The sequence below is a fragment of the Argentina silus genome (genome assembly GCF_951799395.1).
Source record: "Argentina silus genome assembly, chromosome: 10".
NCBI classification, from domain to species: domain Eukaryota; kingdom Metazoa; phylum Chordata; class Actinopteri; order Argentiniformes; family Argentinidae; genus Argentina; species Argentina silus.
In genome coordinates, this window is record NC_139664.1 from 7,760,834 (window position 1) to 7,783,888 (window position 23,055).

At 48.6% G+C, this 23,055-nt stretch overlaps 2 protein-coding genes across 3 annotated transcripts; both read right to left on the bottom strand.

Annotated features, from left to right (window-relative positions):
• Positions 1-1,824: 1,824 nt before the first annotated feature.
• Positions 1,825-13,197, bottom strand: atn1 (atrophin 1). The gene is made up of 10 exons (XM_083679134.1): positions 13,060-13,197; positions 10,853-10,989; positions 10,119-10,220; positions 9,603-9,722; positions 6,497-9,387; positions 5,652-5,871; positions 3,905-5,393; positions 3,347-3,490; positions 2,911-3,091; positions 1,825-2,629 (listed from the first exon to the last, which is right to left on the bottom strand). Exons 2-10 carry the CDS (start codon positions 10,877-10,879, stop codon positions 2,596-2,598), a joined length of 5,208 nt encoding a protein of 1,735 aa, XP_083535260.1. The 5' UTR covers positions 10,880-10,989; positions 13,060-13,197; the 3' UTR covers positions 1,825-2,595.
• A 1,882-nt stretch (positions 13,198-15,079) lies between these two features.
• On the bottom strand, positions 15,080-20,617 carry LOC310810453 (gamma-enolase; the record flags this gene model as incomplete). 2 transcript variants are annotated; one of them, XM_083678219.1, is made up of 12 exons in its annotated part: positions 15,080-15,620; positions 15,807-15,865; positions 16,065-16,173; positions 16,326-16,450; positions 16,624-16,700; positions 17,542-17,739; positions 18,150-18,372; positions 18,657-18,790; positions 19,303-19,372; positions 19,543-19,601; positions 19,834-19,929; positions 20,533-20,617. In XM_083678219.1, 12 exons carry the CDS (start codon positions 20,615-20,617, stop codon positions 15,551-15,553), a joined length of 1,305 nt encoding a protein of 434 aa, XP_083534345.1. In that variant the 3' UTR covers positions 15,080-15,550. The 2 variants fall into 2 exon arrangements, with proteins under 2 accessions (XP_083534345.1, XP_083534346.1); XM_083678220.1 differs by lacking the exons at positions 19,303-19,372; positions 19,543-19,601.
• Positions 20,618-23,055: the final 2,438 nt, after the last annotated feature.

Here is a 23,055-nt window from a genome sequence, read left to right on the forward strand (position 1 = left end):
TCCAGGAGGACATTGTAAGTTGATCAGAAAATGCCATGTCAACACAGTTCGGCATCATAGCCTTCATCTGGATGCTTCTGCTGGTGTATCTGTCTAGCCACAGCATGCTGGTCACTGGGTCCCTGTAGGGCTGGGCTCTCTGTGTCCAGACTGGACTGTCTGGGTGCAGCCTTGCAGAGTTAACACTGATGGATGGTCTCAGATACAAAGGTCCCGCTGTGTGTCTGTGTGTGTTCCTTCTTTAATGCGTTGGTGTGAACATGTGAGTGTGAGTATGTGTTCTTAATTACATGGAAGTGGGTGGGTGTGTGTGTGTGCATCTACGTATTTCTTAGCTGGTGTCAGTGTGTATGTGTGTGTGTGTGTGTGTGTGTGTGTGTGTGTGTGTGTGTGTGTGTGCGTGCGTGCGTGTGTGTGCGTGTGTGTATGTGTGTGTTTGCATGTGCGTGTGTTTGTGTGTGCGTGCGTGTGTGTGTGCGCGTGCGTGTGTAGGGGGGCTCATCTTTGAATCTGCACAGGAGTGGTTATTAGATTTCAGTGACCTTGCACACCCCCACATAACTGACAGTAAAGAGACTGTACAAGATGAGCCGAAGAGCATAAACAAGCTGTCCCTCATTGGTGAGGCCTGTGACTCCAATTAGCATATAATAAAGAGGGTCTGTCAGTCTATGGCTCTGTGAGCACAGAAATAGAGCATTTAGAACAGACATTGCCAATGTCTCAGAACAGACATGGCAACTGCTGCCTGATTTAAAATCCAACATAATCCATTATGGATTGATATAATCCAAACAGATTGGCAATAGTTACACTGTACAACACAGCAGCAAAACACTTTGGGACCCAATCGGCTCTTCCTCAGAGTTTTTTTCTCACATAAATGTACTAATTCTAGACAACCTATATCTGTCTTTGACTTGTCTCCCTCATTCACCCTGGTGAAGGACAGATGGAGGGTTCTAAGAATATCTCCCTGGTGTGATGTAATCAGAAGGGAATGTCAGAATCTTCCTGGTAGAAGCTGCTATAGAATGTTGACACTCTTAGTCAAGGTGACTTTAAAGGGGATACAACCTACTTACCATGAAATTTGGAAGCTTAAGATGAGGGCAGGAGAAAGCTAATGTGGGGATTTTATTATGACACTCACATATCCTTTAGACATTGTAGGGGGTAGGATTGAGTTGCCCCGACCTATGATATTTTTTTGTGTTTTCCCCCGAACATGGAAGTTCGATTTTGGGAGAGCACTGTTTTGATCCTAGATCAGTGCATACCCAGAACAACACTGCAACATTGAGGCCAGATTTGCTGGTTCACATCCAGCTGGTGTTAAGTAGGGTTATGGACTGGACACGGCTCCAACAGACAGCCCTGAGCTTCTAACAGCACCAGTAAATCATACTCTTACAGCTCCTCCTTTCTTTCTCTTTTTCGTTTTTTTTTTCTTTTCTTTTACATTATGGTATGGAATGCTGGCTCTACAGGGCGGGGGGTGCTCACTGGAGCGACACGTCTCCCATGTCTCACACTCATCGCATGTGTCTTCTATTAGCTACACTCACACAGAGAGGGAGAGAGAGAGAGAGAGAGAATAAAGAGAAGGATAGAGGGGGAGGGAGAAACAAAAAGAGGGAGTAAGAAAGAAAGAGCGAGGGAGAGGAGAAAGGAATTTGATATGCTTTGTGTGTGACTTTTATAAAAAACAAAGAGAGAGAGAGAGAGAGAATGCTCTTGTGTGAAAGGGAGACTATGCATGTGTGTGTGTGACTGTGTGTTTGTGTGTGAGAGAAAGCATACTGTACACACATGAACTCAGAGGCTTTAGCAAAAAAAGATGTCATTTATTTTCAGATTTTTGTTTCCTTCATTTGCATCTCTTGTTTCACAGGGGAAGTTCAAAATAAAAAAATAAAAATAAACCGCCATACCATGAAAAAGTAAAAAAATAATAAAAAATAATATGTATATATAATTATGTAATTATCAACAAACAGACAACATTAATAATAATAATAATAATAATAACAATACTATCAATCATAAACATAATGTGACACTAAATCCTTGGTCTCATGCATACTCATATAACACCCCTCAAGTACGAAAGAGAGGGCAATTACTAAAAATAGAACAAAGAGTTCCACCAGTTCAGAATAAGCGCCTAGCTACATGCAATGACATAAAAGAGAGCCTCATGTACACATTCATTCTGGCATAAGGTATTTTACACATACTTTACTGCACTATATTGCTGCCCCCACCTAATATACAGAGCACAATACAAAACTGACTGGAGTTCAACAACATACCCTCGGAAGCGCCGCAGTCTGGATCTAGGATATGGAACGGTTAACACAGGGACTGTGCACAACGTTTTCACTCCTCCCCCCCTCTCCCTTTTTTTCAGTCTTTATAAGTTCATTTTTTCCTATGATATGATATGTGTCCAGTCCATGTTTCCTTTTGAGTTTTCTTCCTTCATGGTTTTCAGTGCTTTTGTTTTCTTGTTTGTTTTATTCTTCATTTGCACACTTTTCTTCCTCCTCTTTTTGTCATCCGTGGACTTGTTCCCCCTCTCTTTTTCCTCCCTCACAGGGTCTTGTCACTCTCTTTCTTCAAGTGACTGAAAAAGGGAGCCCGAGGAGAAACAGTATGAGTCAGAGGTCAGACAGAGGGCAAATCTCTCTCTCTCTCTCTCTCTATCACTCTCTCTCTCTCTCTATCACTCACTCTCTCTCTCTCTCTCTCTGTCTCTCTCTCTCTGTCTCTCTCTCTCTCTCTCTCTCTGTCTCTCTCTCTGTCTCTCTCTCTCTCTGTCTCTCTCTCTCTCTCTCTCTCAATCGCTCGCTGTCTCAATCGCACGCACGCACGCACGCACGCACACACACACACACAGAGCCCCACCTGTAGTACTCGTCCTGGGTGAGGGAGTGGTGGTGATGGTGGTGGATCCACTGCTGTTCCAGGGCCAGTCTCTGGATCTGCAGCTCTGCAGTCTGGGCCTGCTGCATGGCCTGGAGCTGGTGAGCCGCTGACATGGGACCAGTCAGAGAGGAGGGCTGGGGCAGCTCTCGGAACGGAGCGCCTACAAAGGGGAGGAGAGGGGAGGGAGAGGGCAGGAGGGGAGGGAGAGGGCAGGAGATGGAAGGGAGAGGGGGGGAGAGGGGAGGGAGAGAGAGGGGGAACAGGGGCATGGGAAAGGGAAGTAGGGGAGAAAGATGGAAGGTCAATAAAAAAGTACTTTGCTGTGAAAGACCAAAGCGTTTGGTCATAACAGCCTTGGCCAGATGCGCTTCATCAGTTTTCCTTTTGAGTGATGCACTAACACAGCCTTCCTCACCGAAGAGCTGTTGGCGTAGCACCTCGCTTTCAGTGAGGGGGTGTGCCAGGATGGGGGTGCCCAGCGTGGCCCCTGGGTAGGGCAGGCGGGCCAGAGGAGACCCCGACGCCAACGGGTCCATCAGGGGGTGAACCCCGCCCGCCGCTGGGGGCCAATGATGTAAGATGAAATACAGGAGATATTTAATAAGAGTCACAGCATCAACTTCAGTTCAAAACAAATAGGATGAACTTCAACAGGGACCCCTGTAATAGGACGGCGTCCATTTTAGTTTTGTAGGAAATGTTTGGGTTTTCTGATTGGGTCAGTGTATATTCATCATGTCTCCATAACATGTCTGGGGAAGAGTGTACATCGTGGGGGAACAGTGAGCATAGTAGTATTCAACATAAACAAAATGGAAAAATGGTCTGAGTCTGTGTTTCTTGAGTACAGTCTGCCTCATCGTTGTTTTGAATCAATGACCAATTGGGTCCACCGTGCACTAACTGTGGAATGAAGGAGAGCTCAATGGTAGTGATCTACAGCAGGACCAGTAGCAGCTTCATCAGTGGGTACCTGTGTCTTGCTGGTGCAGGTGCAGGTGGGAGTGGATGTGTGAGTGCTGGTGATGATGAGGCGTGACGTTCAACATCTGGAGACGCCCAAGATTCTCTCCTCCGCTTCCTCCTCCTCCACTTCCTCCTCCTCCTCCTCCTCCTCCTCCTCCACCGCTTCCTCCTCTTTCTCTCTCCCTCTCTCTCTCTCGTTCCCTGTCCCCACTGGCCGGCAGCCCTGCTCTGTCTCTCTCCCTCTCCCTCTCTCCGCTCCTCTCTCTCTCTGTGTTGGCGGCGGGTGAGCGAGTGGGAGCGGGGTAGGTGGTCTCAGGGGGGGCGGCCGGGGCGGGGGCAGGGGCTGGTGGATGGTGAGAAGAGAGGGAGTTGGGAAAAGAGGAATGCGGTGAGGGGTGATGGATGGATGACACAGGGTTGGAGGAGGGTGGATTAGGAGGGGGGGGTGGAGGAGCGACAGGGGCTGGGAGTGGAGGGGCTACCGTAGGTGCCGATACAGGCTGAGAGGGGAGCGAGGGAGGGAGGATGGAGGAGGGGGGTGGGTTGGAGAGTGGCTGAGGGGCAGGGGGGTTAGGGGGGCGACTCACTGGGTTCTGGAGGGGCGGTGGGGGTGGGGGAGCCGGGGGCGGGGGGGTTCCGTAGAGGGACACCTCGCTGGGCCCCCCTCCTCCTCCTCCCCCCAGCAGCAGGGAGTGAGCATGAGCGTGCGCGTGGGCGTGGGCATGGGCGTGCGAGTGGGAGTGGGCGAGGGCGAGAGCCGTGGGATCTCCCATGGAGCCCGGCTGGTACACCCTCTCCTCACTCTTAAACTCAAACCCCGGCTTCATGCGCTCCCTGTGGGCTGCCACCGCGTGGGGAAACCCCATCCCTCCTAACCCTGCACCTCCCATCCCCCCCGGCCCACCTGCCATCCCACCGTGACCCATCCCCTGGCCCCCCTCCAGACTGCCCCCATAGAGGAAACCCAATATGGCGGCCGCCGTGGCGGCATCAGCGGGCAGGTGATGTGGGTGACCCATAGCTGGGTTCTGGAACTGGGGGAGGAAGAAGGAGGGGTGGACGTGAGGATGGGCGTGAGGGTGGGCATGGTGGTGGATATGCGGGTGGTGGGCCTGAGCGCGGCTAGCCCCGAGGGGGGACATGGCGTGGGGGCGAGCATACTCACTCAAGGTCCTCAGAGCAGGGGTGTCAGGGCCCAGGTAGGGACCACCTAACCCAATCCCCAGGGACCCTTGTGGGCCAACCACTGTTGAGCCCCCTCCCATAGACGGTAGGAGGAGGGAGTGGGGGATGGAGTGAGAGAGGGAGTGGTGGAGAGGGTGGGAGGGATGCAGGTGAGCGTGGGGGTGGGGGTGATGGTGTTGGGCGTGAGGGGGAGGGTGGGAGGCAGGGTTGCCTGAGGAAGAGGAGGAGGAGGAAGGGTCGAGGAGGATGGAGGAGGACGAGGGGAAGAAGAGAGAGGAGCCCTGGCGTCCATTGTTATTGTCCTTTTGTTGCTGGAGAGAGAAGGAGAGAAAGAAAGAGGGAGAGAGAGAGAGAGAGAGAGAGAGAGAGGGAAAGAGAGAGAGGGGAAGGGAGAGAGGGAGGGGGCATTGTTAGCCAGACAAAAAGAGAGGAATAGGGAGAGAGACCGAAAATGTAGCATAATCCTAATTTCAATCATCATCATTATCTCAATCATCATCATAATTGTTTACCTCTGGTAACCTAATGTCAAGCTCCACATTTACTCCATCCACCCCCATTATCCTCACCTGTAGTTGTCTCTCCAGGTCCCTCTCCCTCTCTCTCTCCCTCTCTCGTTCCCTCTCTTTCTCCCTCAGGTCTCTGGCTCTCTGCTGGCTCTCCTCTCTGCGGGCTCTCTCAATCACCTCGTTCCTCTTCTTCCACAGCTTGGAGCCGTCCAGAGGGACGAAGAGAACGTCACTGCGGGCACAGGAGTTCCCACTGCCCCGGTCTAGAACCCTGTGGAACCTGATACCACCAACCACACCTCACTTAATATCAGAATCTGTATCGTCATCATCATCATCATCACCACCAGAAGCAGCATCATCCTAAACCTTGAAGAACCTGTCACCATCACACGTCAGTCAATCAGAATAATGCTGTAAACATCTTTTTCATCATCATCATCATCATGAGGATCACATTCTCTAACATAGGAAGGACAGATTGTCGTTGCTATGTGTTGATTTCAAATATCTTCAGGTAATATCCTCTGTGAGGTTTGCCGGCTCTCTTTAATAACTTTCTCTGGCAAAATCTGCAGTGACAGAATAGATTTCTCGTCATATTCATCTACAAATAATAATAGGAATATTATATATAACAGTGACAGTGACAGACTGAGAAAAAACCCCACTGAGCGTCTCTGTGATGAACAGAAGGGCAAACGGAACCCGTTGCAGGGTTGGGACACATTCCTTTTTAATTCCATCAATTCAAGAAGTGTTTTGAACCTCCAATTCAATCCTTTTTATTTTCAATTTGAAATGAAGGCCCTTTTTTGGAATTCAATTAATTTCAGAAATTTATGGAAAAGGAATTCGCCCCAGCCCTGACCCACTGTATCACAATGATACCAATCCCATCTCACCGTGCTGACTGGCTGGCATGGATCGGAATGTCCACTGGCTTGGGCTCAGGGGAGGGGCTTCTCAACACTGGGGGCGGGCTCTCGTTCTCCTCCCTCTCCTCCATTGGTTCCTCCTTGATGACAGTCGGGGGAAGTACGCCCGTGGACGAATCAGAATGGCCATCTCCAGGAAGTGCTGAGCTGGAGGCAGGGTTTGAAGTGCCGTTGTTGTTACCAAGGTTATTAAGAGGGGGAGGTCCCTTTGAGGCGTTTTGAGGCGAGAGGGACTGTGAGTGAGAGTTGGTATTGCTGCTGCTGTTAGGTATGTTACTGTTACTATTGCTGTTGGTATTGGCCATGTTACTGCCACTGTTCCCATTGGAGTGGTAGGGGCCGCTGAAGGGGGGGTGGCTATTCAAAGTGCCGTGGAAGGGGGAGGGTCGACAGCCAGGTGAACAGGTAGAGGACACACCTGAACCAGGAAGTGCCATATTAGCCCCAGCGGAAGAGCCAGGTGGGTAGGAGGGAAACCCTCCCACCTGAATGGTCGAGGGGCTGGGTAACGGAGAAAGGGGCGTTGGTGGAGTCTGATTGGAGGACGGGTACTGTCCCGGACGCACGTGACTGGGTCCCAGGCCTGAGGGGGGAGGCGGCTGAACGAGGGAGGTTTGGGGTGGGGGGGGAGGAGGGGGTGGTGGTGGAGGGGGATAAGGGGCGTTTGGGGGGTGTCCATGAGGGGTGGAGGCAGAGGAGGGAGAGAGGGATGGGGGTTGGGGGGGGCCTCCTCGGTTCTGGTAGTGAGTAGTCTCTCGCTGGTTGGAGTCCCTCTCTCTGTCCCTCTCTCTGTCCCTCTCTCTGTCTCTGTCTCTGTGTGGCTGGGCTGAGTAGTGAGGGTGGGATGGATGCATTTGGGGCCCTCCAGTGTAGTCTCGTCCCATACTAGGGGTCATTCCTGGGGGGCTGGGGTACTCCCGAGATGAGGCAGTGGAGGGAGGGGCGCTAGGGGGGTACTCTTTACCCCCGGGGGGAGGATAATCTCTGTGGAAGTGGTCTGGCCCAGAGGAGGGGGGCTGCGCCTGGTCCATTGAGGGGGGGTAGTCCCGGTTTGAGGAGTTTTGAGGATGCGGGTGGGGGTGGGGGGGTAGGGAGGACAGAGAGGGGTGGCCGGGGTTGTTTTGGGGTGAAGAGGGGGGGTCTCGGTTTAGCATCGGGGTCACAGGTAACCCACTGGTAGTGTTAGGGGGGTTTCCTGGGGGCAGTGGGGTATTGTTGGGGTTGCTGTTGACCCCTACATCTCTCGGCTGCCCCCCAAACTCGCCCCACCTGCCCCCCTCTTTGTCTCTGGGATGCCCTCCACCTGCCCCAGCTCCGTTGGGTCCAAAGTCTCTGTTCTGGTTCTGATTCGGCAGAGAGAACTCCCTCCCTACATCCCTCTCTCTTTCCCTCTCTCTTTCTCTAAACCCTGGTCCAAAATCCCTTCCCCCAGGACCTATGGGCCCGTCTCTCCCAGAACCCTGTGTTCCTATTCCTGGAAACTCCCGGTTCTGACCCACTGGCAGTCCCCCAAACTCCCTCCCCTGGATGCCGTTTGGACCCCCCATCCCACCACAAGTACTGATGTTACCACCACTGGTGCTGCTACCTATACTGGCAGAAAACTCCCTATTGATCTCCCTCCCCCCAAACTCTCCTCTCCCTCCCCTCTCTCTCTCCCCCGTGGCCCCCCTCTCTCTCTCTCCCCCTCCCCCTCCCCCTCCCCCTCCCCCAGCAGCATACCTGGGGAGGTACTCCCTGTGGGGTTGGGGGTGAGGGTGGGGGAGGAAAGGGGGGTGGGCGGAGGAGTGGCGGGAGGAAGGGGGGTTGTAAACGGAGGGTAGTTGCTGCTGCTGCACTGGGGGTTGGTGCTGCTGTGGTTGGTGCGGATGGTGGTTACCGGGGTAACGGGTGTAGCCCCAACTCCCCTGACAACCGGTTGCCGTGCCACCCTGCCAGCTGGTTGGGCTGTAGTGATGGGGGTGGGGAGAGGGCTGGGGCAAGGGGCCGGTTTGGGGTACCAGAGAGGGAGGAGTAGACTGAGTCTTGTCCATGAGTTTGTCAGCCTTGTCCAGTTTCTCTCTGTCTGCCTTGGCCTCTGACGGCAGGTTTTGCCCCCCGAGCTCCAAGGGCTTCAGGGCAGGTGGAGGGGGCAGAGGTGGGGGTGGGGGGTGTGGAATGTTGGGGTTGCCATGGGGATAGTCTCCCCCGGCAACGGTTGGCTTGGTCACGCACTGTGCGTTAGCTTTGGAGTTCATTCGATTGCCACTGTGCACACTGTCAGCGCTCGCCGGTCCGCCATACTCCAGCTTACTCACCAACTTCGAGTCCAGGGAGAAATAGGACTTCCTGCCGCTATTGCTGTCGTTTGTCGAATCCCCTGCTCCGCGGAGAGAGGGAACAAGAGAAGAGGAAGAACAGGAGGAGGGTGGCTTCAGAGAGGGACTGTCCTCCATACCTCCGTCTCCATCCCTCCTTTCCCCATCTCCACAGGAGTCATCCCCTCTCGCTTCTCTTGCTGCTCTCCTGTCCTCTCCTCCAGTCTTCTCCACTCCTCTCTCTTTCCCTTTCTCCCGTTCCCTCTCTCCTTGCTTTGGTGAGTCAGGGCCATCTGACTCAGAGTCCAAGCTAGCGAGAGGGGAGGCGGAGAGACTTGGGGAGGAGGAGCGATTGTCCTGGTCGATGTCCCGCCCACTGCTTATACTGCAACTGCTATTGGCCAAGCTCCCTACAACTGAGCTCCTGCTACCCTGCGATTGGCCATCTTCATTGTCACTCTCTCGTGATTGGCTGGCAGCTGAGGGTGGGGGCGGGACAGTGGAGGGAGTGCTGTCAGTGGAATGAGTTGAAGTAGGGGGGTTGGTGGTCGAAGAGGAATCCTGGTAAGCAAAGATGAATATGATAATAGATGAAACTGTATCTTTTGTCTGAATGTAAAATGTGTCTGTATCCGCGTTGCATATGGCTATTGCATGTGAAGGATATGTTACAAATCCTTATTAAATGCCAGAGGGGATGAAGAAAGTTGCATTTAATTACATTTAATAAAAATTTTATATTCTGACGTAGCGTCACATTGAAACATTACACTGACCTGGACTTTCTGCCTCTTTGGTGGAGGCACAAGTTCCTCCCCCTCACTCTCTGACGAATCATGACCTTGCGATCTGCGATTGAAGCGACTCACAGCCAATTCTTCACCAGCAGCTCTTTGCTAAAAGACAGAACAGCTTTAATTCCAATGTGTTGTTGAATACATGCACATCTGGTTTTAGTATTAGAAAATACACAAAAGACATGAAAGAGACAGAGACGAACATGTAGAGTGCAGAGCTGTGTAAAACACATACCGACGCACAACATTGGTGGCAGTACAAAGGTATGTCTAAGTCAATCATGGCAATGACTCATACACGCACACACACATGCACATGGACACGCACACGCACACGCAAGCGCACACAGGGCTTCATTAATGCTTTGATCGAAAGATAATGACTGACAGTCTCTTCTCTCTCTCTCTCACCCCTCACCCCCCACCCATCCACCCACCCACACACACACACAAACCAGGGAACATGCCATGGGAAAGATGGAGATAGACTCTCACCGTTTGCCTGTCATTGCGTTCGGCACGAGAGGGGCTGGGGTGCGGGCGTCTACCCCTCCTGTCTTCGCTGCCCCCCCGCCGCCGCCCACTGCGCATGGGCATCTGAATCGCCAGGGGTGGAGGGGGCAAGAAGGAGGAGATGAAAAAAAAGGAGGAGGAGCAAACAAGGAATGAAGAGCAAAATGAAGAGAGTAAAATGGTTAGATGGATAAGAGGGGGATGAAGGGGTCAAAAACGAGGGAAGAGGAGATCAGGGAAGGTGGAGGGCGGTCAATGCCAGTGGAAGGAGAGGGGAGAGGGGAGAGGGGAGAGGGGATCAGAGGAGGGGAGATGGGGGCAAACACCAGAGCGAGAGGGGAAAGGGGAGAACAAGTAATGGTGGGAGGTAAAGGGGAGAGAAGAAGAGGAATTTGGAATAGGGAGGTGTAGAGGGGTAAAGAAGGAGGAGGGGGTAACAGAGTATTATGAATATCAAGATTCTCACAGCAACATGTAAGACTACACTGTATCGATACCTCACATTCAACTTCAAATCCCCTAATCCATCTTAACATTGGATAAATATACAACCATTCATCTCCTTGCAAAAATAATAATACAGACATACATGTATGTAATAGTAGATACATAATACACAAACGTGCCACATAAACATCTGACCTCGCTCACGCACAAACACACACGTCCACAAAGCAGAGAAACACAGTTCTCCACAAATAAACAAATGAACTCACTGATTCTTTGTGGGTTCGTGTTTTCATCGCTTCTCCCTTATGGTGTCCATTTCACCTCACAGGCCATTGCAGCGAATTAAGTGGTGGTCCTTTGACTCAGTGTAGGTTGGATATCTAACCATCAGAGCTATTAAAACCTGCATAAAAAACAGTACAGTTATTCATTGTTGGTCTAACCAAATGCGTCCCATTGAATTACTGTGTTGATTTATTTAGCAAAGGAGCCCTCTCCATGAGGCAGCAGCATCACAAGACATACAAATGACATATGATGACTGTACACCAACCATGAAACAACTGACCCTCAACATGGGCCTGGCAATCATACAGATATAACTGTAAATGAGTCAAACATCAATACTCATCAATACATTGCTAGATATTGCGCTGCTATTCATTATGAGCTATTGCATCTAACACATAGGTGTGGTTTAAGCTGCTGACCATGTGTGGTTTCAGCCTGTATCAGAAATGATTTACCACTTAACCTCCTTTATAGCAGTCTCAATAAGACACTGAACCTCAAGAAATCATCCAGAGCCACAACCCCATTATACCTACCTACTGTACACTACAGAAGACCAAACCACCAAATAACGTGTGGTTAACCCATGAACTGTCTATGAACAACTACACACACACAATTACATAGAACCTGCTAATTACCTAAAACATTTTCAAGGGTAATTGACTATGACATTGGTCTAACATAAGCCACTAATTCATTAGGCAATTCATAAGGCAATGACATACTGTAGGTATTACCAAGGCTGTATTAATTCATTCATTCATGTTTCACTATGGAGAGGGACCTCATTTATACTGAATGAGGATATAAATAGTGCAGTTACACACTGGGCCAAATGAACAGATATATTTAGCTGAACAGTTAGCGCAGCAAATGTACACTTGTGTTGAATTGAGCAGTAAACACAGATTTAAACAGCGTGTTTTTGTATCATTGCAGGCCTCAGTAAATACCATGGCTGTGCCTCTACTACATATGGCTATGCATCAATTAGTGCATGCTGCTGCATACATTGACATATTCATACATATAATGTACATTTCACATAGACAAACACACACACGCACACACACACACAAACAGACGCACAAACACACACACATATGCATTTACACACACACAAACACACACACACACACACACATACACACACACACACACACACACACACACACACACACACACACACACACACACACACACACACACACACACACACACACACAGATTCACAACTGCTATGAATACAACATGAGGAAAGCATGCATATATTGACTTACAGGCCTATTACACAATCATGCATATTACATTTCACACACTTAATGATAAACAGTGTACACTGGGCCACATATGAAGCAGAGAAGAGAGGCTATGGTTCCCAATGACAGGTCAAATATACAGTGTAGGCCCTAAATCTTAGTCACAGGTGGCTGCTTGCTATTATTCATGGGTTCATTTGCTGGTCCCTGGCTATGGTCCATAAACACTATAACAGCAAACACAGCAACCCACCATATAATTATAACAGCAATAATATCACACACACACACACACACACACACACACACACACACACACACACACACACACACACACACCTATGTTTTTGCATGTTTCTCTATCACACACATGAATGCATTAAAAATACATGTGTGATGCAGAGCGGCATGCCTCTCTCGCCCCAGTGTAAGCATGCATTTGCACAGCTTACATCACCGACAAGCAAGGCACCGCAACGGTTTTCTTTCTTCTTTCTTCTCCTGCGAGTGTTACTGATACACATGCAGAGGCGACCGGGCTGAGCTATTCTGTACGACGGAATACACTAACCTACACCGACGATGTAGAGAATATGTGCAACAGCACATACAACACCGATCAGACAGAATAACCTAGTGTAGCTCTATGCGTGTTGTGTTTCTCTCATACAGTTTTCTTGAGAAGGAATTCGGAATAGAATGGCGAATGCCATTCTTCACCGACTGATCGAAACGCCTTTTCCTCGGTGGAATGTGAGTGCGTGTGTTGTGCGTTCTAACACACATTTGCCGGGGCATAAATTAGCTATAACGCACGAGCATGATCATTAACGCACAAAGAAAGGGGGAGGACACACAAACGTGGCCAACAAGAATAGCTAAAAAAAAAAATATAAGCATCCATTTTCCCTTCTCCTTACCTATGATATCCAGCGATGCGTGTCCCCTTTCACTCTCCCTTTCTTTCTCTGTCCCTCATTTTATACTGTACGTTGACATACACACACAGGAGCAAGCGCACCTAAACAGAGGCTGTTGAATCATATTGTAACGGTTCCGCAAATAATGCAGAATTTTCTCTCTCTCTCTCAAGTCGTTGCAGGAAAAACGGGGTGCCGCTGAAGACTGTACAAATTGATGCGTACGTTTGCCTCTTCCCCACCCCCTTCTCCCCCTTTTTCTTTTTTTCCCCACTCCCCCTTTCCTCCGTCAAGACGACTTGCACTTTTTGCCGTCGGTACAGTCACAATTTTAACGGAGCGGAGAGCAAGGGATGAACGTCGAGCGAGTGAGAGAAAGAGAGAGAGAGAGAGAGAGAGAGAGAGAGAGAGGGCGTGATTTGCATATTCTTAAGGAAAGGGGGAGCGAAGGAGAGGGGAGAGGGGAGGGAGGGAGGCAGGGAGAAGGAAGAGGCGCAGAGAGAGGGCCAAAACTCAGAGGAGGGAGGGGAGAGGAGGAGGAGGAGGAGGAGGAGGAGGAGAGAGAAGGCTCTTTCTTTAGTTTTCTTCCCCTTCTCGAGTCTCGTTCACCTTTACTGTGCATTAGACTACTAACCTACATTGGAATGGTTCTTTAATCGGCACTACTACTCAAGTTACACAATCTTTCCTTGCAACTCCACAATTTTAGTTCTAGACCTACACCATGCATTTGCAGCCCAATGGGCCTGGTATGTGCAGCCAATAAACAACATAGGCCTATACAATCAAGACAGTCAGATATGAAATGCATTCCCAAAGCGTTACTCTCCATCCTCGCTCTTTATTCAAATCACTCTCACTATTTTCTTATGGGCCTAGGATTAGTTCTATGAGCCCCTTGTCCTTTTTCACATTCAGTAGGCCTAAGTGTCCATTTTCCTTATTAGCTATTATATATATATATATATTATAGGTCAATTATCCCCCCCCCCCTCTCTCCTTCTGTCTTATCTTTTTCTGAACTAGGAGAGCCAGCGACGGTGTGTCCAGTCAAGCGGTTCTGCTAACCCCCTCCCTCTCTCCTGTCGTTCTTTTCCCCTTTCACAGCCCCCTGTCCCGTCTCCTATTGTGTTGTAACCATAGCAACCATGTGGAGGATCCACGAAGTGCGCTTGCGTGCGTACCTTCACTGGAAGACAGGACCACGGCTCGCGCTCCCTCTGCTGCTACATTTGTAACATGCAGTTGATGAATCTGCAACAATGTATAGCAATGTAGCTGCTACATTATCATACAAGTTAACTGTGTGCGTGCAGTAAACTTGTAGGCCTAAAATGCAAGATCTAGAATGTAGAGGGGGCTTGATCTAGAGAGTGTACAACGTTACAACGATAAGAAATGAAGAAAATGTAGCGCCGTTTTGTTGTATGGTGTAGAATGGAGAATCGTGGCAGCTATATATTGCATTTGTGTTTTATGTTATGTGTGGACCCTAGCACGAGGACCCAGCTAGCTGCATTAGCAACAGCTAATGGAGATCCTAATAAACTAAATATCTAATGTGCAAAATGTGAAAGGTATAAACTTTAATTCCTATTTTGTAATTAACATATTGTAACATTTAAACACACATAATTACTAACTGGATGGTTTTGCATAGATTTGAGAGGATATTTTTGATGACAATGCACAGAACACTATTTGTACCCCTACACAAGGAGCAAAAACTCCCTCCACACACACAAAAAAAGCACAGACAGCTGTAGCTGAAGCTAACTTCACAAGTGTTCGTCTTTTTATTGATTTGATCATTTCTGTGGCAAGCTTTTAGATGTACAGTAAGTGGTAACAGATAGAATTATGTGGCAAGCAATTAGATGGAAGTGGTAACGGACATCAGGTAATAGGGAGAGAGAGGAGGAACAATAAGGCAGGTGAGGAAGATTGGAACACTCTTGTGGGGAAAAGAGTCAAAAAGAGAGGGATGGAAAGACCAGGAGAGAGGAAAAAATGAGAGAGCAAGTGACATTCAAGGAGCAAGTCAACAGGTGAAAGAGGTCATCAGTGTTGAAAGGAAAAGACTGATTTGAACACACGTCGATCCTGTTTAAAGCTGTCAGTCTGGCTACACTCAGCTATACCTGCACTCAGCTCAGCAGCCTACTGATGCCTCCAATCAGCCAATCAATGCTATCAATACATCTAAGTGATTTAAAAGCTAATTCATCTTAATGTGTTTCTCAGTGCGTTTGTGTGTCTGTCTGTCCCTTTTCTCTGTGCTTCCCTTTTTTGAAAGGAGTGGGGGTTTGATTATCTGTCAGCCGTGAGTCAGTCAGTCAGTCAGTCAGTCTGTCAGTCTGTCAGTCCGTCCGTCTGTGCGTGCCTTCCAGTGATATGGTGTGTGTCTGTCTGTCGGTCAGTGACATGGTGTGTGTCTGTCTGTCGGTCAGTGATATGGTGTGTGTCTGTGATTCTGTGTCAGCGCAGGGCCTCAAAGGGCGGCGGGGTTCCGGAAGTTATGACCAGCGAAACGAGCCTGGTCCCCCAACTCCTCCTCAATCCTGAAAGAGGAGGGGGTGAATGATGGAGACAGAGTGAGAGAAAAAGAGAGAGAGAAAATAGACATTGACATGGACAGAGATGAGGGAAAAGAGACAAGAGGAGACAGTTAATCAGATAGATGGGCTTCAGGCTCTCTCGACACACACATAACACATCCACATAAATACAGTGTGTGGAATACCAACCTCATGAGCTGGTTGTATTTGGCCAGACGCTCTGATCGACACGGAGCCCCAGTCTTGATCTGATGGGAGACACACACAAAGTGATAATCTTGTTCAGGGTGAACATAAGTATAAGAACAGACCAGTATTCCTTATAATAGGAATTACATTGATACACAGACATACAAGGAACTTCATGTCAAGTGTGAGTATTCCTCATTGACACCCATGGAAGTCCCCCCTCTTCCAAGTCAGGTACTGTGTGTGTCTTGATGTTACCTGTCCAGTGCAAAGGCCCACCACCAGATCAGCAATGAAGGTGTCCTCTGTCTCTCCTGAGCGATGGCTCACCATCACTCCCCAGCCATTCTCCTGGGCCAGTTTACACCTGGGACAGAGAGAGAGAGAGAGGGGCAGAGGAAAGGGTACTTTAGTACACACACACAGACACACACAGACACACACAGACACACACACACACACACACACACACACACACACACACACACACACACTACACCAAACTCCTCTCTAACTCACGCCTTAATGGACTCTGTGACTGAGCCGATCTGGTTGACTTTGAGCAGCAGACAGTTGCAGGCTCTCTCCTCCAGGGCGCGCTCTATCCTGCTGGGGTTGGTCACAGTCAAGTCATCCCCCACCACCTGGATGAGGCACAAAACATTCCCACTCTACAGCTGAGCAACCACATGTAACCCCCCCCCCCCCCCCCCCCCAGATTTCGAACAGAGGTGGTACAAACCGACTGCTAGTCCATCAAAACACACAGAATTAATGGTGGTTGTAGCCCTTAAAGTGGGCCGGTGATATGTCTTACCTGGATCCCCACTGAAGCTGTCATCTGGGACCACGCTGGCCAATCATCCTGGTCAAAGGGATCCTCAATGGACACCACTAGAGAGAAGGGGATAGAGAATTAGGGTTAGAATGGACAACATTTATGACAGTATCAGTTTATTGCTAAATGATATGTTGGACTACTAACCTCTCTCTTCGTCCTATAGACCAATAGGGCAGAGAGGCCACATACACACACACACACACACACACACACTGCTAAGCACCATTGATGGGGGGGAAAAGGGCTACATCAGTGGAGCTCCCATCTTGCCAAATGTGCACTGTAGCGCATAATTAAAACCTCCTTAACGGGCCCGAGTGTCGGGAGGAGAGTGGGTAACGAGGGGGAGCCATTCAACTGATCTCTCTCTCGCCACCTTTACTCTCTCTCTCTCCCCCTCTCTCTCTGTGATGGCAGAGATGTGATGGGACGGCGTGTGTCCATTCAGTAATTGAAACAGCCATTAACACTGACACCCTGTACCCCAGAGCCCATCCCCAGGGGCCGGGAGTGTGTGTCCTACAATAATCGACAAGCTGCCGGCCCGTCACACACTGCTGAACGAGACAGAGTAAGAAGACACACACACACACCTTTGGGTAGAGTAGGCAGGCAGGCAGCATGGCTGGGTCTGTGTTCCTACCTCCTGTCTTTCAGTGTAAGCCTTATGGGAATCCCAATGAAGGTGTTGAATCTATCCAATATTAATCAGAACAGGAATGAGCACAAAGCTTGAATTGGAAGGGTTGTTTTGACCAGGATAACTTGGGTGTTGGGCTGGGCAGTGGGTAGAGTACACACACCTGGGCTGAGGAGGAAGAACACACAAGCACGTACATATGCACGCACGCCAAACGCACACACACACACACACACACACACACGCACACACACCTGGGTAGTCGTTGACGAAGCCCTGGTAGATGTCAGACAGCTCCTGGGCACTGATGTGGCGGGCGGCGTTGGGCGGAGACTTGAAGTCAAGGTCGTACTTGCCCTCTTTGTAGAACTCAGAGGCGGCCACATCCATCCCAATCACCACCTTATCTGTGAAGCCAGCCTTCTCTATGGCAGTCTTTATCAGCTCCAGAGCTGGAAGGGACACACCGAGAGAGAGAGAGGATGTAACTACTAAGTGCTACCTAGAACCAAAAAGGATTCTTCGGCTGTCCTTGCGGGAGAAACTGTCAGGAATGCTCCTGAGCCTGATGCTCTGTTCACTGGTTGTTTTTCTAAGTTAATTGGCCACACCTGTGCTTCATTTGTTTGCCTGCTATTTAAGCCATGCCCGACTGATGCTCTGTCTTGAGTTCTACTCAATGTGTGTACCTGTGTCCCCTGCAGTGGAACCCAAAAGAGTTCTACATGGAACCCTAAAAGGTTCTTCAGAGGGTTATCCCACAGGGACAGCTGAACCCTATTTGGAACCCTTTTTTCTAAGAGTGTATATTGTTATCTATTTAATTTAAAGCAACATTGCTCCTTTCCCCTCTGTCTCTCACCTTCGCTGTTCTCCAGGATGTTGGGGGCGAACCCCCCCTCATCACCCACGTTGGTAGCATCCTGGCCGTACTTCTCTTTGATGACGCCCCTCAGGGTCTGGTAGAGCTCTGCACCCACACGCAGGGCATCGCGGAAAGACTCCGCCCCTACAGGAAGTACCATGAACTCCTGCATGGCCAGTTTGTTACCGGCGTGGGAGCCCCCGTTAATGACGTTGAACGCCTGGGGGAGGGAGGGACAGAGGAGGAGGAAATGGAGGAGACATACATCAACATTATTCATTCATTAAATCAGCAGTCCAAACAGGAGCAGTCAGCTCTATCTTTGGAGAAATCTGCAAGATTTCAAACAAAGCCCACTTGACATTCAAAGTTGCTGACACTGCAATTTTAGAGCATAGCCTCAATGTAATTACACTCTACTCCACACTGTTTTCAATTTAAAAACCATCTTGAACGTTTACTCCTGTGACCATTCAAGCTCAGCGTGAATAGTTAGGAACTCACAGGAACCGGAAGCACCAACTCCGTGTTTCCTGCCAGGTCGGCGATGTGACGGTACAGTGGGACTCCTTTCTCTCTCGCACCAGCTTTGCATATGGCCAGCGACACACCCAGTATGGCGTTGGCTCCGAACTGAGCTGAAGGAGGAACACTCACATTCAACAATTCTGGGTAAACTCACCCTATACCTCTGTAGCCTGCTCCCCTTCACCACAAGCAGTTACCAGACGCGGGCTGTGTCCCCAGGGCCGTTACCGAGTTAGGAAAGACTGCCTTTTCATATTGTGCACTAGGGACATGGAATAGTCTGCAAGGTATGCTTCACCTAGATGTACTAGTGCCCGTAAATGAATTTAAAAATCTGATGCAAAACTCTGTTCAGGAGGAGTGTAAATGTTTTCTGTAGGCTAGATCATGATGACTGTATTGTATGTCTTAAATGTTGTAATGTTGTATTGACTGCTGCTGCTTTCTTGGCCAGGTCATCCTTGAAAGCCCATCACTTACACACCTGACTGGACTAGAACAAAAGCCTGCACTCCCTACAGTTCTCGAGCATCACTATAGCCACGTCTGGTGTAGATGATCATAAAAGTGGTTTGGGTGAACATGTCAAACGATACTAACATCCGTGTTACATGGTACTTACACTTGTTCTCAGTGCCGTCCATCTCAATCATCATGTTGTCCAGTTTCTCCTGCTCCACGACACTGACCCCCTGTAACACACAACACACCTCTGAAAGGGGACAAGACACACACTCTTTCTCTCTCCTTGAACCCTCTCCCCTCCTTTTCTACTCTTAACATTATAGACACACATCTATGTTGTTTATCACTAGAAGGTAGACACACACGCAGGCCCTCCCCCATACACTACCATACTCACCGACTGGATGAGGGCAGGCCTGATAGTGTCATTGATGTGACCCACAGCCTTTAGCACACCTGAGAAAGAGAGGGGGATGAGGAACAGGGGGAGATGAAGAGGTAGAAGAGGAAAGGAGCATGTCTGGTCCCTAATATTTTCTAATTCTCCTGCCAGAACTCCCCAGTGTCTGTCTGTCACACACACACACACACACACACACACACACACACACACACACACACACACACACACACACACACACGCACACACACACACACACACACACACACACACACACACACACCTCACCTTTGCCCTTGTAGCGACTCTTGTCTCCGTCTCTCAGCTCCAGGGCTTCATAGATGCCGGTGGACGCTCCACTGGGCACTGCTGCCCTGAACAGACCTGGAGGTGAGAGAGAGAGAGGGGAGGGGGTGGGGAGGAACAGATGGGTGAGGGTTGAGGAGGAATAGAGGGGTGAGATAGATAATACTAGGGCTGTCAGTCGATTATAAACAAATGCTGATCAATCTTTAAAAAAATGTCACCTTGCAATTTAGGTGATCACAGATTTTACAAACATTCCTTGGCAAGAAACCAAAAGTGGTGCTTAAACAGTGAGTGGGGGAGTAATAGGGTGCAAATTGCCATTCCCATTCCCGTAGATAAAGACAAATGGGCTTGCCTGAACCGAGCTTCCTTGGTAAAAACACTCTTTTTTTACAAAATGAGTTGTCAACTAAAGCATTAGCTCATTCATCTGTTTGATTAACTATTCATCTTTACAGCCCTAAAAATACACATGTAAATGTAAAGATATTTACCGACAATTCATAGATATTAAACATTATAAACAACCCATCAGCAAAATAACTGCATTCAAATCCTTACTTGTCCCTATTTGGAATCAAGAAATCACTGTACGGTATATCCACCACCTATAGAGACACATTCAAAACACACAAATATTACTACACACAATGAGTAGTTGTGTGAGACTGATCTCACCTTTCTCAGTGTACAGGTCCACTTCCACTGTGGGGTTTCCCCTCGAGTCGAGGATCTCCCTGGCAACAATGTTCACTATCGACATCCTAAGAGGAACACACAAACACATAAGCATCAGAGGCGCACGCACACGCACACGCACACACACACAGCAGGTCTGTTCAGAGGCACACATGAAACTGGCAACCACCATATCCATTTTCACTTCTAACACCCTTCACTCCAACCCAGCAGAGGGTTTTATTCATAACCCAAAAAAAACATGAAATGAAGGGAGAGAAAGATGGGAAGGAGCAAGGGAGCGAAGGTAGAGATTATTGAATTATTAAACGCCCTTTTGGGCAGAAATGATGAATACTCTGAGATCGGGATGAGAGAGAGAGAGAGAGAAAGAGAGAGAGAGAGAGAGTGCTAGAGAGAGGGAGAGAGAGAGAGAGAGAGAGAGAAATGACCTCTAAAATGTCTCTGCCGTAGACATCAAATGAGATGCCAACTATCAGCAGTTCTGAAGAGATGCTTCAATGGCACATTGACAAAGACAAATACCAGCAGACTTCCACAACCCACTCCCTCTGTCTCTCTCTCTGTCTCTCTCTCATACACACACTCACACACGCTCTCTCACACACACGCACGCACGCACACATACACACTGCGTGAAAATACTGACGCATTCTCTAGAAGGGAAAAGCTGTAAAACAGATGCATTCTAAGCACATTAAGTGACACACACACACACACACACACTGTATCAAATAAGACATCACATACATACATACATACATATATACATACAGTACACAATGAATGCACTGTCAATCCTTGACAAACATACACACACACACACCCGCTGATGCAATGTAGGAAGATACCTGTGCTGTTCAGTCAAGTACTGTTCAGAATCAGAGGATATGAACCAATGGAGAGATGAGATGGAGAGACCACAGAGCAGAGAGACAGAGGAGGAGTGACTGAGAAGGATGGAGAGGAATGATGGGGAGGAATTGATATTTTTTCCATTACCTGCAGCCTGTGTGAAGCCTGGTTGGGAAAGTGAGAGAATGTGAGCGAATAAGAGAGAGAGAGAGAGAGAGAGAGGGGCATAGGGAGGAGAGTGGGGGGGGGGGTGAAAACGTGCGACAGACGGGGGAGGGGGAGCGCGTGCGTCATTGGAAGATGCAGAGAAAGGGGGAGGGAGCGAGACTGGGTCAAGGAGACAAAAAGATGAGAGAGGAAAGAGGGATGCAGCAAAATCGCAAGGGAGTGCAGAAAAGAGGGGCTGTGTGTAATGTTGTTGGCCCAGCACCAGAATATGGTCAGAACACTGAATGGCAAAGGAGGTGAACATGGAATACAAAACACAATGCCCCCATAACCCCCCTTTTCCACCCAATTATGACACAGTCAACATACTGCAGAAGAACTACAGCTCTCAGCAGCAACGCTCGGTACTGGCAAACACCAAAATTACACATTCATTTATGCACTATTTGCTGGGACAATATTTTCGCAGATGTCATGATTACTAGTCAGCAGTGATGTAAGCACTGATTAGCTTGTGTACACACAGGAGGCAGCGATAAACAGACGGTAGGATTGGCAGAGGCTCCAGAACATACTGTAGGATGCATAGACTTAGCATAGCATATATTTACATAGACATACTGTAGGATGCATAGACTTAGCATAGCATATATTTACATAGACATACTGTAGGAAGCATAGACTTAGCATGGCATGTATTTACATAGACATACTGTAGGAAGCATAGACTTAGCATAGCATATATTTACATAGACATACTGTGGGTGCATAGGCTTAGCCTAGCATGATCACAGAGACATACTGTAGGATGCACATAGCCAGGGTTGTATAGAATACTTTGAAAATGTCTTCAGGTAATGAATACTGAATACATGGCTCTAAATGTATTCAGACTAATTTTTCATTTCTACACATGAGCACTGAATAAAACACAGAATATAATTGTTCAAAGCGTGGAGACACTAAACAAATATTTCGCAACATATTTTGATGGGATATATTCTCAGGGGCCTGCAAATCATGTCAGAAAAACCATGGTGCAGTCAGGTGGACGCCAACATGTTTTCTCCTTCACTCAGCTGAGCAGCTACTGTGCAGTATGAGCAAGGTTGCAAGATCGATTGAGTTGCAAAAAAAGATGAAAAGCATTCTCAAAGTAACAATTTTCTTATTGATGAAAGAATCTGTATTCTGAATACCCTTTTTAAATGTACCATAGCAGAATACTTCAAAATGTATTCCGATACCTATACAACCCTGCATATAGCATGTGTCTGTACAGAAACACACTGCAGGATACAGAGACTTAGAATAGCATGATTACATGAGACATACTATAGGATGTATACCGAAGTGAGGGAGGGGGAGGGGAGTGTGAACCCATTAGTGCAGGTTAGATGGACAGATAATAAGAGAGTGAACCAACAATGCAGCACATAATCTCTGTCAAGGCAGGTACTGTAACAACAAAAGAGCCAT